General features: G+C 37.8%; 1 protein-coding gene across 1 annotated transcript in view; it reads right to left on the bottom strand.

Moving 5' to 3' along the window:
* LOC126279023 (uncharacterized) overlaps positions 1–19,937 on the bottom strand; it is a 118,010-nt gene that overhangs the window by 42,768 nt on the left and 55,305 nt on the right. Inside the window, exon 7 of the mRNA XM_049979413.1 lies at positions 1,019–1,220. Coding sequence (XP_049835370.1) covers positions 1,019–1,220 — 202 coding nt within the window. The remainder of the gene's footprint in view (positions 1–1,018; positions 1,221–19,937) is intronic.

The raw sequence follows: 19,937 nt of genomic DNA, 5'->3' as shown, positions 1-19,937 counted from the left end.
GCTAATGGAGGGTATTTTGCCCATTTCATTTAGGAAACATTTCACACTCTGCTGATATGTTCTTTTCCTGAGTGATGCCCATGATTAATGTGTTGAAGAGTTATCCAAACTGACATCCTACAAGGAAATAAAGTGTTTCCATACCCATGTCCATACACAACATTTTCTTCTTCTACACGTAAGGACTGTTTACGGAAAATCTGACCATTTTTTTTTTTTTTTTTTTTTTTGTGTTACACCCTATATAGATCCTCCCATAGCAAATGGACATAGCCCATCTGAAATTCTGCACAGGCACAGATGACAAACGTAATTTCACCTTCTGGACTGACCACACAGAGGCTGGGACTGCTTCCACACATACAAAACACACTCAGCATGGGGCAGTTAAGTCTGGGCTCGCAAGTCTGGCCTAGTACTGGGACGGATTCACGAAGTCATGTGTGGTCACAAAGGGTGGCAGCTTTTTGAAATTGTGGCCAAAAGGGAGTGTCTGGTTGGCTGTAGAAACCAGATGTGACCGTGACTTCCATCACAAACAGTGCCCCCACCTCAGCCTGTCAGCAATGGATACTAACAGGACATGAGAGACACCCATGGAACAGTCAAAGTGTGTAGGCCCACCATTTCCCCACTCCAGCCCTACCAATGCCTTTGCTGGAACAGGGGAACAACATACAACCTCACTGCAAGTCCCAGTTGCTGCAAGCCACAGTGGTCTGCCAGGGGAATAACAGAGCAAAAATGGGTGGCAGTGGAGACAAAAGCCTGAATATCGTTCTGGCCTCTCAGGTCACCTATTCCTCCAGACATGTGCCCAAGCAGCCTCTCACAAACACAAGAGCAATCAGACTCATCCTGTGCAATTACACTACCATGACTGGTACCACTCACTATCATGATTGAACCCATCTGCATCAAATCAATGAAAACTCATTTTACATCACGATACTATTAATTAAAAGCAGATTGGGCTTTAGAAAATTTACACGATCATTAATAGAACACTGTGACAGACCTGTATGTTGCCTCATGTGCATTTTCAGGGAGCTGATGGAGGACGCGCAGTAGCCACAGTTACTGCACAGGTGTCGACGGACCTTATGGTGGACGTTATCCTTGTGCAGTCGCAATTTGCGCAAAGTGGAAAAAGTTCGGCCACATACATCACATTCTCCTTCATGCTCTTGCCTTGATTTGGAACTTGCATAGTGGATGCTCTGAAACAAGAGACGATTCTGTCAAGAATTACGTAATTGATACACAGTGGATAATAAGTTAATAGTAGCTTAGCCTCATTCAATAGAACTCAGGGCTTATACGGAATACTGATGCTATGACTATTTTAGAAGGTAGGTTGAAGAAACATCAGTGCACATTTATAGCACCTAGAGATACACTAGACTCTCGCTAATCTGGCCATTCCTGGCACATATGGGTGCCTGATTAGTGGAAGTGCCGGACTATTGAGTGTCTGAAATTTATTTTATTCATTTATTTTGTTTTTTATTTATTTTCAAAACATAGGGGATATTATGTACAGAACTTTATTAAACTGAAGGATACAATTTTAATACATAGAGGATATACTTTATTAAATCCAAAAATACACTAATTTTCAAAGGAAACTTAGTTAGTCCTTGAGTGTATACTGTATATAATTATACAATCGTATCACTCACTATGAAACATCCCTAATTTTTAACTGTCGTAATGATGAGAACGATGGTGGCATGCTTTATCATGCAACTGCTTTACAAGCATTATATTGGTACAGCATGTGTCTGGTTGTGGCTTAATATACTCCAGGAAGACCTCGGCAGCAGTATAACTCTTCTCCTCCTGTGTCCTCTTCTTCATCACTTTCATCATTACTTTCTTACACGCTTTTGATTATTTCTTCATCTGTTAAAGTTTGGTCCATATCACAGTTTTCCTAATTCAGCCACTTAGTAACATCTTTAACATCAATTTCTTCTCCTCCTGGAAGGTTGTGGAACATATCAGTGTTCAAAGTAATTGATAATTCCGAATTAACTGGCTCATCGCTGTCACTCACTACTGGATCCAACTTGGCATCAATGGATGGCCACAATTTTCTGCAACTTTTCATTATGGTAGTGCTCTCCATTTTATACCACGCGTCGGCTGCTTGGAAAACATCACATATGTTAATTTCTTTCCATGCCCTCAGCATAGTCTCGATACAGCTGTTTTCACTTTTGTTCAGCAAGGAGATGAGAAGTTTAATGTCGATAATGATGTTTAATGGATTCCAAAATTCCTTGGTCCATGGGCTGAATTAGTACTGTCACATTGGGTGGGAGAAAGAGTGCTTTTACATGTATACCACCGGACTTCGTAGAAACATCTGTAGGATGACTGGAAGCATTGCCAATTATACGGATAGCTTTCAGTGGAAGCTTTTTCTTCTTTAGCTCTTTTCTCACTGCTCATACAAACGCTTCATGGAACCACCAAGAGAATATTTGTCTGCCCACCCACGCTTTCTTCTGAGTACAATACTGCACTAGTAGAGTATTTATGTCAGTGTGTTGAAAACAATGTGGGTGTTGGGATTTTCCATTCATCATAAACGGTAGTTTATGACTCCCATTTTCATTACAACATGCCATTAATGTTACGCACTGTTTCTGTTGCTTGTAACAAGAGCTTTCTTCTCGGCCTTGGCAGCTAATGTTTTTGAAGGAAGCACCTTGTAAAAGCGTCCTGTTACATCAGCATTATACAAGGCATCAGCGGTCAAATCTTATTCCTCTGTTAGCTTCCGTATCTTGCTTACAAACTCATCAGCATCCTTATCATTAGTTGAGCGACTTTCCCCAGTGACTGTCATCTGCCAAATTCCATGTCATTTTTTCCAGCTTGATAGCTGACCTTTGCTCGCTGCAAACAAATTAGTATCACCAAAGTGTTTGTTAAATGCAGATGACTTAAATGCGGCTGACTGGAATTCCTTTACTGCATTGTTGTATGAACCATCTATAAACAGCTACATCCAGTTCTTCATTCTCTCATTTGAATAACCTTCAGTTTTCCCAACTCACTATCCATTTGTGTTGAGTTCTGCCAAATAACATCTTCTTTCTTTTTGCTGAACTCAGCAGCAATGGCTTTCTGCAAAGAACCTCGATTTAACTTATCTAAAATTTTGAGTTCTACTTAAGGTCTAGCATAACATGTTTCCTTTTAGAAGACATGATTCCAGACTGTAAAGAAAGCTACAATTTCAAATACAGTATATAAAGCATTGTCTAACTAAGCATTGCTGCGCATGATAATTCACTGTGTATGTGTTTCTGAATGTGCGACAGTTTATTGAGAGACTGGACTACTGAGGGCCGAATTAGCGAGAGTCTAGTGTACAGAAAAAGCATTTGATACTGTAGCCTGGAATATCCTCTTCCAAATTTTGGAGTCATCAGGTATAAAATATAGGGGAGAAAGTGATGTACAAACTGTACAGAAACCAGACTGCAGTCCTCAGTGTCAGAACACATGAAAAGAAGGCAGTACAAGAGACTGGAGTATAGTAGATTTTAGCCCAATCTCCATATTATTCATTATGTACATTGAACAAGCAGCACAGGAAATGGAGGAGAAATTTGGAAAGGGAATTTACGTTCAGGGAGTACAAATTAAAACATTACAGTTGACTGATGACATTGTACCTCTAACTGAGATGACAAAGTACTTGGAAGATCTGTGTAGACCATGTCTTGGAAAGAAGTTACCAGATGAACACCAATAAACGTCAAACAACAGTAATGGAGTGAACCCAACATGAGTCAAATGACAGCAAGGAATTAGATTAGTAAATGAAATGCTGAAAGTAGTAGGCCAGTACTGCTATTTTGGCAGAAAAATAACTGTTGATGACAAAAGAAATAACAATATAAACTGTGGACTGGCAACAGCAGGACAAGCTTCCTTAGAGAAACAAATATCTTAACATCAATACACAAATTTGGATGTTAGGAAGTCTTCTGTGGAAAGTTTGTTTGGATCGTAACTTCACTGAAACTGAAATAAGAATGGACAATAAACAACACAGCCAAGATGAAAGTAGTAGCTTTTGAAACATGGTGGCACTGAAGAAAGTTGCAGATTTGACGAGTACCAGGCACAGATCAATTTTAGGGAGAAAAATGCATTAAAGTACAATTTAACTAAAAGGAAGTATGTACTGAGGCATCAAGAAATTGTTTACTTGGTAATAGCTGGAAGTGACATGAGAGTGAATTAAGAACTGTAAAAAGAAACCACGGATTAAAAACAGTAAGCAGCTTCAAATGGATATAAGGTGCACCAGTTAAGCAGACACGGTGAAAACAGGAGTTGGCAACACTGCGCCGACACGGACTCTTCGAGTATTTGCTGCACTAAATAATTATAAAAAGCGTTGTTATTAAGCTATTTTTAAACGTCTGCAGGTGTTATAAATATAATATAAGTGTTGTTAAATTAGTGGAAGTGTTAGTGAAGTGTAAAATAAGATTAAACGGTGTAAGAGGCGTATTTTTCTTCTCGCGCCTGTAGCACGAATCCTAGGCCTAATTTCACGTGCACGAATCGTAAGTAAGCAGTGAATTAAACTTATAGGTAAACGTTTCCAGTTGGTATAAATATATCATAAGTGTTGTTACATTAGTGGAAGTGTTGGTGAAGTGTTAAATAAGATTAAACGGGGTAAGAAGTTTATTTTCCTTCTCGCGCCTATAGCACAGACTTTAGGCTTACGTACACGCGCACGTATTGTAGGTAAACAGTGACTTAAACTTATATGTAATCACCGATGTTTTTTATTCATTACGCTTTAAACTTATTTATATCTGTCTGAATAGTTTCTAGGGTCCTTTGTTTACGTATTAGCTAGTACTTAAATCAGTTTATACGATTTCTGTTTTTGCCACGAGTGAGAAGTGTGTGACATGTCGTAGGATCATTAGTTCCGGGGTATGGTGTGATGGGTGTTGTAGTTTCTTTCATTGGGGTGAATGTAGTGGCGTGGGGAATGGGGACATAAATGGGGCTCACCAGTGGTATTGTTGAATCTGCAGTAGAGATAGGAAAATACTGGAACAGGAAGGGAAAATGGCAGCTCTTCAAGCTGACCTAGACAAGGCAAGGGAGAATCTGGACAGGTTAAAGAGGGAGAAGGGTGAACAGAGGTGGGAAGTGGCAACAGGTAATAGGGGGAACAAGCAAAGGAGAGCATCAGACAGCTTTGTGATAAATCTTGAAAATAGATTTGACCTGTTGCCTCAGTCAGAATCGGATGAGCCTCATGCAGCTGAAGCTGAAGAAAGGGCACAACAAGCTTTCAAGGACTTGAAAAAGGTAGGGAAATTTGTAAAGAGAAAGAAAGTTCTGTTGTTAGGTAGTTCCCATGGTAGAGGTGTTGGCCAACTACTGCAGGAAATTCTAGGTCCAGAGTACCAGGTCACAAACTTTTTCAAGCCTAGTGCAGATCTGGATCAGGTAACAGAGGATGTAGGTTCTCTATGCAAGGATTTCACGAATGAGGGTGCCGTGGTTATAGTGGGTGGTCCGGGAAACATCATTGACAGAGACTCTGAATATTCCATATAGAGCGACCTGATGAAGATAGCATCAGCAACGAAGCATACGAGTGTGGGATTTGTGTCTGTGTTGAGACGCCATGATCGGCCTCATTTGAACTCTTCTGTAGGGAGGGTGAACTTGGAGTTGGAGTGGCTGCTTAGGACGGATATTGGTTCCCATATTGGTTTGATTCCTGTAGATGCTATTGATAGGAGGGACTACACTAGGCATGGCCTTCACCTCAATAGGAAAGGGAAGGGAAAACTGTCTGGCTTGATTGCAGAAAACTTAAGGGGGGACACTGTCACAAGTGGTAAAATACCAGTGGTCACAGGTGTCAGAGGGATGCCTTTTTTAGGATAGGGAAGGGGGATAGAAAACGAGTTTTAATAGAGATTGGCAGACAGACTCAGTTTGAGAAAATAAATGAACAGGAGTCAGATTTTAGCATACAATGTTTAACAGAAAGTAATCAGAAACTGCCAGTTCATCTTCACCAAAGTAGTTATAGTCCCATTAGTATGCAGTATCAGTTATCTTTATTACACCAGAACATTCCGGGACTTAGAAATAAAGTTGATGAACTACTCATTTGTGTCGATGAAATGAATTCATCTAATGAAATTGACATAATCTGCCTCTCTGAACATCAAGTGACCACTGGTATAGATATGTTAGACATTTCAGGATTTAAGCTAGCTTCCTACTTCTGCTGAGTAGATATGGAGGGAGGAGGAGTTGCCACATTTATTAAAAACTGCCATAAATTCAAGAACATTGACATTAATAAATTCTGTTTAGAGCAGCATCTAGAAGCATGTGCAACAGAAGTAGAGTTCCATAACAGATCCTACATAATAGTAACTATTTACTGAGCACCTGCAGGAAATTATAATCTATTCATGAATCATCTAGAAGCTCTTTTGGGTTATTTAACAGTAAGAAACAAAGAAATTTTGATTGCTGGTGACCTTAATACAGATTTTCTAATTCAATCTTCCAGTAAACATTTACTGCAGTTAGTAATGTTGTCTTTCAATCTAACTCACACTGTAAACTTTCCAACTAGCATCACTAAATCCTCAAAGATAGCCATTGATAAGATTTTTATAGACAAATCAAAGGAACAAAATCATATCATAAAACCTGTAATAAATGGACTATCAGATCATGACATGCAGCTCCTTGTTTTAGATGTAAATTCTAAGCAGATTATCAAGACTGCTAAATCTGAGTACAGGAGACTATTCAATCAACCAGAAATTGAGTGTTTTAGAAAACTGCTCAAAGATATGAACTGGAAAGATGTTTATAGTGCTCATGACATGAATGAAAAATATAACACATTCATGAACAATGTCAGTACCATGTTTGAAAACTGTTTTCCTCTAAAAGTTACTCAAATTAAACAGAAGTATATAATAAAACCATAGATCACACAAGGAATAAAGATTTCCTGTAAGACAAAACGGAAAATGTATCTGTCGACCAAGAATAGCTCCAATGCTGATGATTTAGCTAAATACAAGGAATACTGTAAAATATTAAAAAAAGTAATTCAGACATCTAAACAAATACACTATGAGAAGAAGATAGCAATGTCAGGGAACAAAATAAAAACAATATGGGATATAGTGAAAGAGGCGACTGGTAGAACCAGAAAGGAACAGGAGCAAATAGCACTAAGGGTAGATGACACATTAGTAACCGATGGGCATAGTGTGGCAAATCTATTTAACAAGTACTTTATATCCGTTACTGATAGAATGGGATTGTCAGGATCAGTAAATGATGCCCTTGAATATCTGAAACTAGCCTTTACAAATAGCTTCAGGTACATGAATATGTCACTCACATCACCAAAAGAAATAACTTCCATAATAAAATCTTTAAAAACAAAGCATTCTAGTGGTTACGATGAAATATCAACAAAGTTAATTAAGGCATGTTCTTGTGAGTTTAGCTTCTCAACCATCTGACCACAAATAACATATTATCAAGAACACAGTTTGGATTTCTGAAGGGTTCTGATATCGAAAAGGCTATTTACACCTACAGTGAAAATGTGCTTAATTCATTAAATAACAAGTTACAAGCAGCACATATTTTCTGTGATTTGTCAAAGGCAGTCGATTGTGTAAACCACAACATTCTTTTAAATAAATTAGAATTCTATGGTGTCACGGGCAGTGCTGCAAAATGGTTCAAGTCACACCTTGCTAACAGGAAACAAAGGGTGTCAGTGCAAGGGACTAGTGAATTAAGTCATCAGTCATCATAAGAATGGGAAGAAATTACATGCGGTGTCCCACAAGTATCCATCTTAGGGCCATTGCTTTTTCTTGTGTACATTAATGATCTCTCATCAGTTACACTGCCAGAAGCAGAGTTCGTTTTGTTTGCAGATTGCAGTATTGCAATAAATAGTATGTCGAGTGTAGTTCTAGAAAGATCTGCTAATGATATTTTCATGGATATTAATAAATGGTTTAAATCCAACTCCCTGACATTAAACTTCAAAAAGACTCACTATATGCAATTCATAACCTGTAAGAGGTTTCCACCCAGCATATGCATAAAGTACGAAGAAGAGCAGATAGAAGAGGATGACAGTCTTAAATTCCTGGGATTACAACTTGATAATAAATTCAGTTGGGAGGAGCACACCACAGAACTGCAGAAACGCCTTAACAAATCTGTATTTGCAATTCAAGTGTTAGAAGACATAGGCGACATAAAAGTGAAAAAGCTTGCATACTTTGCCTACTTTCATTCCATAATGTCATATGGTATAATATTTTGGGGTAACTCTTCAAGTCAAACAAAAGTTTTCAGAGTCCAAAAGAGTGTAATATGTATTATTTGTGGAGTAAACTCATGGACGTCTTGTAGAAACCTCTTCAAAGAACTGGGTATACTAACTACTGCCTCTCAGTATATTTACTCCTTAATGAAATTTGATCTAAATAATATATCTCTTTTTCCAACAAACAGCTCAGTTCATACGTACAATGCCAGGAACAAAAATGATCTGCACAAGGATTTAAAAGCACTTACTTTAGTTCAAAAAGGTGTCCACTACTCAGGAACACTCATCTTCAATAATTTGTCAGCAAACATAAAAAATTTAGTTACCAATAGAGATCAGTTTAAAAGGAGCCTGAAAGACTTACTAGTGGCCACCTCCTTCTACTCCATTGACGAATTTTTTAATAGAAACAAATGATGTGTTTTATATATTTATACTATTAGTATTGTTATTTCAGCTTACAAATAAAAATAAAAAATAAAAAATGGTGACATGTTTCACATCCACGAGGATCTCCTCAACATGGATCTATGGAACGAAAAACTAATCTAATCTAATCTAATCAAAAAGGCTTGCACGGAGTAGGGTAATGTGGAGAGTTACATCAGACCAACCTTCAGACCAACAAGGTTGATGATGATGATGAAAACAACAACAGCATGTGTGTTTGTGATCTTCAGCCAAAAAACTGGTTTGATGCAGCTCTCCATGCTATCTATCCTGTGCAACCCTATTCATCTCCAAATACCTACTGCGATCTACATCCTGTTGAACCTGCTTATTCCATTCACCTCTTGGTCTCGCTCTACACTTATCTCCAATACTATAGTTGTGATCTTTTGATGTCAGAGAATGTGACCAGTCAACCGGTCCCTTCTTTTAATCAAGTTACACAACAAATTTCTTTTCTCCCCAATTCTGTTCAGCACTTACTCATTAGTTGCATGATCCCCTTATCGAATCTTCTGTATTCTTCTGTAGCACTACACTTCAAAAGCTTCTATTCTCTTCTTGTTTATCATCTGTATTTTACTTTTGTAAAAGGTTACACATCAGAAAAATACCTTCTGGAAAGACTTCCAACATTTAAATCTACGAGGGCTATCCACAAAGTACATTATGTTTTGGAATTAAAAATAAATAAAGTATTGGAATTTTTTTATTATATACAGATGAAAGCCACACTTAAATACTACTTTTCTACATAGCTGCCATTTAAATTAAGGCAATTATCATAGCGATGGACGAGCTTGGGAATTCCTTCATCGTAAAATTCGGCCGCCTGCGCCTTCAACCACGTGGTTACCTCTTCTTGAAGTTGTGCGTCGACATCAAAACGCTGCATAGCCAACCACTTCTTCATTGCTGGGAATAAGTGGAAGTCGCTCGCTGCCAGGTCAGGACTGTACGGCGGATGAGGAAACAACTCCCACTTAAAAGATTCGAGAACTTCACGAGTGGCATTTGCCGTGTTGGACGGGCGTTGTCGTGAATCAGCAAGATCTTTGAACCCAACTTTGCCCTGCGCTTGTTTTGTATTGCTCTTCTGAGGTTGTGCAGAGTTTGGCAATACCTTTGAGAGTTTCTTGTAGTGCCTCTTTACAGGAAATCCGCAAAAATCACACCTTTTCTGTTCCTAAAGAAGAGGTAACCACGTGGTTGAAGGTGCAGGCGGCCGAATTTTACGACGAAGGATTTTCCAAGCTCGTCCATCGCTACGGTAAGTGCCTTAATTTAAATGGCAACTATGTAGAAAAGTAGTATTTAAGTGTGGCTTTCATCTGTATATAATTTTAAAAAATTCCAACACTTTCTTTATTTTTCATTCCAAAACGTAATGTACTTTGTGGATAGCCCTCGTGTATTTAATGTTAACAAATTTCTCTTTTTCTGAGATGCTCTTCTTGCCATTGCAAGTCAACATTTTATATCCTCTATACTTCAGGTCATCATTAGTTATTTTACTTCACAAACAGAAAAAAATTATCTACTACTTTTAATGTTTCTTTTCCTAATCTAATTCCCTCGGCATCGCCTGATTTAATTTGACTACATTCCATTACCCTTGATTTGCTTTTCTTAATGTTCATCTTATGTCCTCTTTTCAAGACACTGTCTATTCTGTTCAACTGCTCTTTCAAGTCCTTCGCTGTCGCTGACAGAATTATTGTGTCATCTGCAAACCTCAAAGTTCTTATTTCTTCTCCCTGAACTTTAAATCCTTCTCCAAATTTTTCTTTGGTTATTGTTACTGCTTGCTCAATGTACAGACTGAATGACATTGCAAATAGCTACAACCCCGCCTCACTCCCTTCTTAACCACTGCTTGCCTTTCTTGGCCTCGACTCGTATAACTGCCATCTGGTATACATATAGAGTAAGAGGAAAGCAACATTACTTTTATAGCAGCTGGTCTATGACAGATGAAATAAACCAGTTGGAAGAAGAAAGGTCAGATTTTAATATTCAGTCAAAATTGAGGTCATTATATAGTACTCAAGGATAGAGGGTGGAATCCACTACATCCTGTTACATGGCACTAGTATCCATCTGAAGTGATTAAGGGAGACAACACAATGTCTAAATCAAAATGGCCGGATGGGAAAGTAACTTGCAGACAATGTTATCGGAATGGAAGTGGATGAGCATGATTAGATGGGAGATGCAATACTGCATGATGAATTTGACAGAGCAGTGGAAAAAACTGTTCCACATGTACACAAAATATGTGAGAGTGATGAAATACCCTGAGGCTTCAATAAGAACATAATATTACCAGTTCCAAAGAAGACAGGTGATGACATGTGTGAGTATTAGCAAACAATCAGTTTAGCAACTCACTGGCGCAAGGTATCAATTTGAATTACCTACAGAGGAATGGAATGACTGCCAGAAGCCAATTTTGAGAAAGATCGGTTAGGAACACATGATGCATTACTGACCCTTCAACTTATCTTAGAAGACAGATTAAAGAAACACAAACCTAGATTTACGGCATTTAATTTAAAAAAAAAAATGACAATGTTGGTTGGCACACACTTTTTGAAATCATAAACATAGCAGCAAATCATTATGTATAAGCTGTTTAGAAACCAGACCACAGTTCGAAGAGTCAAGGGATATGAAAAGGAGGCATTAACTGAAATGGGAGGGAGGCAGAGTTGTGGTCCATCCCAGACATCATTGAATTTGTACACAGAGCAAGCAGCAAAGAAAAGCAAGGATAAATTTGAAAAAAGGAATTGAAATTCTGGGGCATGAAATAGAAACTTTGTGGTTTGTTGATGAAATCATAATTGTATAAGAGATGACAAAGTAAGTTGAATGGAATGGACACTGTATTGAAAAGGAGGTTATATAAGTGAAACAAGGGTAATTGAGTGTAGTCAAATGAAACCAGGTGATACCTAGGGAATTAGATTAGGAAATGAGAAACTAAAAGTAGTAGAAGAGCTTTGCTATTTGGGGAGTAAAATAACTGATGATGACCAAAGTAAAGAAGATATAGAATGCAAGCAGGCAACAGCAAGAAATGCTTTTCCAAAATACAATATTATGAAAAGGATAGTTGCTACTTATCACATAGCAGAGATGCTGTGTCACAAATAGGCACAACAAAAAGATTGTCACAAAATAAGCTTTTACACACACACACACACACACACACACACACACACACACACACACACAGCTCACACACGACTGCAGCCAGATGCTTCTTTGTTGCGCCCATCTGTTACGCAGCATCTCTGCTGTATGGTGAGTAGCAACTATCCTTTTCATAATATTATTACATTCCACCCAGACAAGAGAAAAAAGCTTCTGAAATGTGATAAGAAGGAATGATGAAGATTGGATGGGCAGGACTAATACCTAATGGAGAGATATAGCAATTAATTGTGGAGGAAGGAATTTTATGGCACAACTTAATTAAAGGAAAGGATAGGTTGCTAAGACACTTCCTGAAGTGTTAAGGTAATTTTCTAATCAAAGGAAGCTTTGGGGTAAAGATGACAGATACAGATTAATACTTGACTTCAATAAGTAGGTTCAAATGGTTGCAAGTTGCAGTAGTTAGGTAGAGATAAAGGGAATTACACAGGATGGACTAAAGTGAAGAGCTGAATCAAACCTGCCTTTAAACCTGTTCAGCTAACTGTGAACACCACAAGATCCTGAAGAGAATCCCAGCAGAGGGGTTGAAACATTGATTGTGTAGCAGAAATATGATGCATCCCAATAAACGAGAATATTTTTACCTTCAATGACAATAACCACAAAAGAAAGCAAACTTTCATAGAGAAATATTTTGTCAGCAATAATTATTATTTTCTAAAAATATTATACTTAGTATTACTTTGTGGTGGGAATTATGGGACATAATGAATGAATGATTCAGTTGGACAATGGAACCCACAAGTTTTGTAAAACAAATGCATACATGCGATACTGAATACGAGATTACTCAGATTTCATGAGGTACACATGAAACTCTAAAAGCAAAGACAAGTGGGGAAAATCTTTATGATGTCAATTTAATGTGTTTTGTACTCATCTGGAGTACTCTCTGAGAAACTATGCAACTGTTCATCACCACAGATCACACAGCCTACATCTGTACACTCCTGACTGACTGAAAAGACTGACAATCGATATTGCATAAAGTGATGATCAGGTAGTGTAAACCATCAAGTGGAATACTGGAATTATTTGTTTGTTTGGGCGACCATCTTCCACAGCAGAGGTCAGAAGAATATTTGCTTTTTTCATCATGGATGTGCTGCAAAAAACACTATATTTCTTAACTTGCAGTACAATTACTTTGGAAAAAGTCAAACAATACTTGTTAATCATTTGTTATTTGTTGGAGTTTCACGACATACAAAAGATGAAGATTTTGTTGGCTGGAATCTTTTGTACCAGAAATGTTTTTGTTTAGATTAGTGGCATTTAAAATTATTTGTGTTCTTATTTTTGACTGAGTAATTTCTGAGTGCAAACGTTACATAAATATTTTATGTTAGCTATACCTAGTGCTACAACTTTGAGTAGCACCAGAAGTGCAAGCATCAAATGATTGTTGGGTTCATAATTTCAGCATATTGAGGAAAGCAGATGAAGAAGAGAAAAACTGAAGTAGTTGGATTATTTACTGACAATTTTTCTATCTTAACGAATTCCCATTTTTTTCTTAAACTTGTTATTTATTTTTTTATGGAGACAACATACAAGAAAGGGATATTAAATAGTAGAGAAACATAACATTTATGTACTATTATTCAAAGCATGGTAAATTTTTCCAGAGTGTTATTTTTTGGCATTGGTATTATTGTACACAGCTTCTAAAATGGTAGCAATGAAAAAGGGAATGACTGTCATTTCCATATGGACTTACAGCATAATAACCTAACAATTAACTGTAAATTCTGAGACTTTAGCTACAAACCAGACTCAGCATAGTATACTAAGTGATTGATTTGGTTGCAGTTCGAGATGTTGTTGTGGTGATCTTCAGTCCTGAGACTGGTTTGATGCAGCTCTCCATGCTACTCTATCCTGTACAAGCTTCTTCATCTCCCAGTACCTACTGCAACCTACATCCTTCTGAATCTGCTTGGTGTATTCGTCTCTTGGTCTCCCTCGACAATTTTTACCCTCCACGCTGCCCTCCAATACTAAATTGGTGATCCCTTGATGCCTCAGCATATATCCTACCAATAGATCCCTTCTTCTAGTCAAGTTGTGCCAGAAACTTCTCTTCTCCCCAATCCTATTCAATACCTCCTCATTAGTTATGTGATCTACCCATCCAATCTTCAGCATTCTTCTGTAGCACCACATTTCGAAAGATTCTATTCTCTTCTAGTCCAAACTAACCAGGTTTTAAATTGTAATACATTTCCAGGGGCAGATGTGGACTCTGACTACAATCTATTGGTTATGAACTGTAGATTAAAACTGAAGAAACTGCAAAAAAAGTGGGAATTTAAGGAGATGGGCCCTGGCTAAAATGACTAAACCAAAGGTGGTACAGAGTTTCAGGGAGAGCATAAGGGAACAATTGACAGGAATGAGGGAAAGAAATACATTAGAAGAAGAATGGGTAGCTTTGAGGGATGAAATAGTGAAGGCAGCAGAGGATAAAGTAGGTAAAAAGACGAGGGCTAGTAGAAATCCTTGGGTAACAGAAGAGATACTGAATTTAATTGATGAAAGGAAAAAATATAAAAATGCAGTAAGTGAAGCAGGCAACAAGGAATACAAAAGTCTCATAAATGAGATCGTCAGGAAGTGCAAAATGGCTAAGCAGGGATGGCTAGAGGACAAATGTAAGGATGTAGAGGCTTATCTCACGAGGGGTAAGATAGATACTGCCTACAGGAAAATTAAAGAGACCTTTGGGGAAAAGAGAGCCACTTGTATGAATATCAAGAGCGTTTATGGGAACCCAGTTCTAAGCAAAGAAGGGAAAGCAGAAAGGTGGAAGGAGTATATAGAGGCACTATACAACGGTGATGTACTTGAGGACAATATTATGGAAATGGAAGAGGGTGTAGATGAAGATGAAATGGGAGATACGATACTGCGTGAAGAATTTTGACAGAGCACTGAAAGACCTGAGTCGAAACAAGGCCCCCGGAGTACACAACATTCCTTTAGAACTACTGACAGCCTTGGAAGAGCCAGTCCTGACAAAACTCTACCATCTGGTGAGCAAGATGTATGAGACAGGCGAAATACCCTCAGACTTCAAGAATAATATAATAATTCCAACCCCAAAAAAGCAGGTGTTGACAGATGTGAAAATTACCGAACTATCAGTTTAATAAGTCACAGCTGCAAAATACTAACACGAATTCTTTACAGACTAATGGAAAAACTGATAAAAGCCAACCTCGGGGAAGATCAGTTTGGATTCCGTAGAAATGTTGGAACACGTGAGGCAATACTGGCCCTACGACTCATCTTAGAATACAGAATAAGGAAAGGCAAACCTGTGCTTTTAGCATTTGTAGACTTAGAGAAAGCTTTTGACAATGTTGATTGGAATACTCTCTTTCAAATTCTGAAGGTAGTAGGGGTAAAATACAGGGGTGAAAGGCTATTTACAATTTGTACAGAAAGCAGATGGCAGTTATAAGAGTCGAGGGGTATGAAAGGGAAGCAGAGGTTGGGAAGGGAGTGAGACAGGGTTGCAGCCTATCCCCAATGTCATTTAATCTGTATATTGAGCAAGCAATAAAGGAAACAAAAGAAAAGTTCAGAGTAGGTGTTAAAATAAATGGAAAAGAAATAAAAACTTTGAGGTTCGCTGATGACATTCTAATTCTGTCAGAGACAGCAAAGGAGTTGGAAGAGCAGCTGAACTGAATGGACAGTGTCTTGAAAGGAGGGTATAAGATGAACATCAACAAAAGCAAAACGAGGATAATGGAATGTAGTCGAATTAAGTCTGGTGATGCTAGGGCATTAGATTAGGAAATGAGGCACTTAAAGTAGTGAAGGAGTTTTGCTATTTGGGGAGCAAAATAACTGATGTAGAGAGGACATAAAATGTAGACTGGCAATGGCAAGGAAAGTGTTTCGGAAGAAGAAAAAGTTGTTAACATCGAGTATAGATTTAAATGTCAGGAAGTCATTTCTGAAAGTATTTGTATGGAATGTAGCCATGTATGGAAGTGAAACGTGGATGATAAATAGTTTAGACAAGAAGAGAATAGAAGCTTTCGAAATGTGGTGCTACAGAAGAATGCTGCAGATTAGATGGATAGATCACATAACTAATGAGGAGGTATTGAATAGAACTGGGGAGAAGAGGAGCTTGTGGCACAACTTGACTAGAAGAAGGGATCGGTTGGTGGGACACATTCTGAGACATCGAGCGATCACCAATTTAGTATTGGAGGGCAGCGTGGAGGGTAAAAATCATAGAGGGAGACCAAGAGGTGAATACACTAAGCAGATTCAGAAGGATGTAGGCTGCGGTAAGTACTGGGAGATGAAGAAGCTTGCACAGGATAGAGTAGCATGGAGAGCTGCATCAAACCAGTCTCAGGACTGAAGACCACAGCAACAACATCTGAATTTTACATGCCCATTTGACACAGCTACCAGATTAGTTCAGTGCAATATTCATTTTACTGATATGTATTACCCGGAAAGTATAACACAAAGAATAATCATATTCCAGCAGCAACTCTGCAGCGGGGATCAATATGGGCCAGTATTGTGCTGTCGCTGCTTGAATACTCATTACTCCTTGTGTTTTATTTGTTGTGTAGCTAACAGAACCTTTCAGCCCCAAATATAGACATTCAGTAACTTATAGAAAGAATGACTAATGAGGTATGTTTTTAATTTTTTAATGAATTGGCAGGGATTCCCAGGTCCTTGTTTTATGTTAGATGGAAGTTTATTGAATATCTTATCACCAGAGCACGTAACTCCTTTCTGAACTCTGGGCCAGGATGCAAAGACTACATGAAAATAATTTTTGTCTTTTATTGTGGCTGTGTAAATTGCAGTTCAGTTTAAACTGATTTTTACAATTGGCAGCAAAAACCTCTAAGAAGTAACATATTGGGAAGTGAGTAAGAATTCCCAAGATCCTTAAAAAGGCTTTTGCAGTTATGGTTATCTGCTTTTGACAATATTCTTAATGCTCGGTTTTGCTGAACAAATACTTTATTTTCTACAGGTGCCAGGCCCCTCAGATAGTTTCATAAGACAACAGTGAGTGAAAAATAAACAAAATAAGCCAAGAATCTTGTTCTTAGAGTAAGAAAATAAGGCATAATACAATGCATTGAGCTTTTTGATTTGTTTATCCATATGCTGACTTCATTTTAATCCAGCAAGAAATTTTACACACTGCGCTTCATTCAGTGTAGTGCCATTAATGTCAACTGAATTGATGTTTTTGAAAAATTCCTGGCAACAGGTGCGAGAGTGCTTTGGTTCACTTTCTTCTGAAGATGGAATTTCTACTATGAAAAGTGTGGTCAGTTTTGTTGTAGTGTATTCATCCATAGCTTTAGTCATTTCTCTGCACTTTCTTGATGCATAGAGCTTATGACTCAACTTCACTGCCCACAGTTTCTTAACAGGACCAACACCTACCTTGAATTGCTTCCTTCCACTGTTTCGAACACCCGATATTTTAGAGGTGAGTGGGGGAAATGAATAAGACCTACTGTGCATCACCTATTTGTATGTGCAGGTAAAGAAAAACAGTTATGAGAAAAAGATGGAACCGGCGGCAGACAAATACCTGCTGTATGGTCCACAGTGTTTCCGTGTACAAGTCGAGAAGAACATGAAAAGTTTATGTAGTATTCTGTGCTCTTTAGTGTCTGTGTTGATTATAAAAAGACGAATGAACAATTGAATATAGATTTCTATGTTCATTCATGTATTGGACTCACTTGAGGCTAGAGGTTTTTGAATTATTTCATGTCTTGGCTATGAACGAAGCAAGACACATGTATTCTGTTTGAATATGTGTAAATGAGTCTAATGTTTAAGGAATATGTTACCTTACAGAAGTTATTGTCTGTGAAAGTTGAAAATATAAAGTGATTGAACTGGAAAGCATTCTAAAAGTACCCAAATTATTTAAAGACTAGAGAAGTAGTTTAATAAATTCCTCTAACCAGCTATAGTCTTTGGAGAAGAAGCTTTTGGGAAAATGACATAACTGATTACCCAGAGAAGAGGATCGGCTACACACAACGTGCAAGTTATCTCATTTGAGACACATGTGAGCCTTGCAACTCAATACCACACTGCCGCTTGTCATCCGTAAAACGTAAGAACCTATGTAGTTAACTGATTCAGGGTATTTAATTCTTCCTCTATTGATATAAAATCAGCATCATCTCCAGCATGGGAGGCTTCACCTTGTTCAGATATTATCATTGTTGTTATTCTGTCAAAACATTTAGAACACAAAAAGTCGTCACTGGAAACATCCGCACTTTGAAACAGAGTCTGAAAATGAGAACATTTATTCACAACCTGAGCAGAGTCCGTTTTATTGTCTTATATATAACTCTTTTATCGATACGTAAATAGTCTGCAAACTTCACTCTCCTGTGGCCCCAGATAGAAGACATTTCAAACAGTCCTTTTCACAAAACACACTGTAACTGTGTCAACTGGCAAATTCCTCACAAAAACACAGAACTCGTTGGATGGTCTCAGATTTCTTTAGAAGCCTCTTCAGTAAACAAATTAGCACTGAACAACTACAATGAAGAAACCTGCACTGAACAACCACGACAAAGAAACTGACATGAAACTACAACAAAGCGTAAGAAATAGCTGCAACAACAAAAGTGAAAAGAAATAACTGCAACAGAGCAAGTGATAAGAAATAACTGCGACAAAGACAACAGAAATAAACATTGTAACAAAGAAATTAGTAAGAAACAACTTCAATGAAGACATAAATTACCCTTGAAAGTTAAAAAAATTTTTTTTTAATAAAACATGTCCAACTTAAAAGTGGAAGCTCTCCTTTACAGACAAAATAGTACAACATGGTACTAATCAACAGAAAAAAATCTAACTTTCCTGGATTGGCATTTTTGAAAAAAAAAAATTTTTCTTTAAACTATAAAAAAAATTCAAAAGGCGACAGTAAAACAACTTTGACAGATATGTCCAAACGGAGGCTACCATTGTAATCATAAAGCAATTAATTTTCAAATAAAAAACTCTAACAAAATATGTAGAACTGTTACAGAATACAACATTTAAAAAAAATTACTGAAATTCGCATCTTCAAAATTGTGTTCCCAGAGTCATCTTTGGATGCCATTATCTCAGGGCAGGAATTTTTTTGGTGAAAACAAAAAAATATGTTTTCCTTACTTACTCCTGAATTTTACCGTAAGGTAAATCCAATAATATTCGAGTCTATGACGGCAACCTACCCGGCCTGAAGTGATACGGATTACACCTCTAGAATTTTTTACTTGCATGGAAGTGGAAAATGAATGCCCACAGAACATTCTGTGGATGAATACAGTCCATTTCCATCAATCTTCAAGAACATGTCAATACACAGAAAATCTACTCGCACATCAACCAGCACCACTTCATTTTGCAACGGTAACTGTGTGGTGCAGGTTGAGAGCATCATATATCGTAGGGCCATATTTTTTAAAGGAGATGGGTCCTGTTACTTGTACCATCACTGGTAAACCCAATGAGAGTCTTTTGTGCACGAACGTTTTTCTAACCCTTCAACAGTGTGGGTGTTTGGGTAGGGTCATTTTTATAAAAAATGGCACTCCTCCACATGTTGCACAACCACTGAAGCAGCAGCTGCAGAGGCACTGTGGAAATGCTAGAATTACCAGGCATCACTTCCCATCAGCTTGGCTGTCCCGATCATATTTTGTTAATCCATGTGACTTCTAGCTTTGGTATTGTCCGAAAGATCATATGATCAGTGTTCCGATTACAAACATAGCTGAATTGAAGGCATGCATTTTGTAACACATTTTGAAAATGACCCCTTAGACACTCTTATCTT

This window comes from Schistocerca gregaria, chromosome 6 (genome assembly GCF_023897955.1).
Source record: "Schistocerca gregaria isolate iqSchGreg1 chromosome 6, iqSchGreg1.2, whole genome shotgun sequence".
In the NCBI taxonomy this organism is placed as follows: domain Eukaryota; kingdom Metazoa; phylum Arthropoda; class Insecta; order Orthoptera; family Acrididae; genus Schistocerca; species Schistocerca gregaria.
Note: the sequence above shows the minus strand (reverse complement) of the source record. Positions and strands in the feature narration are given on the sequence as shown.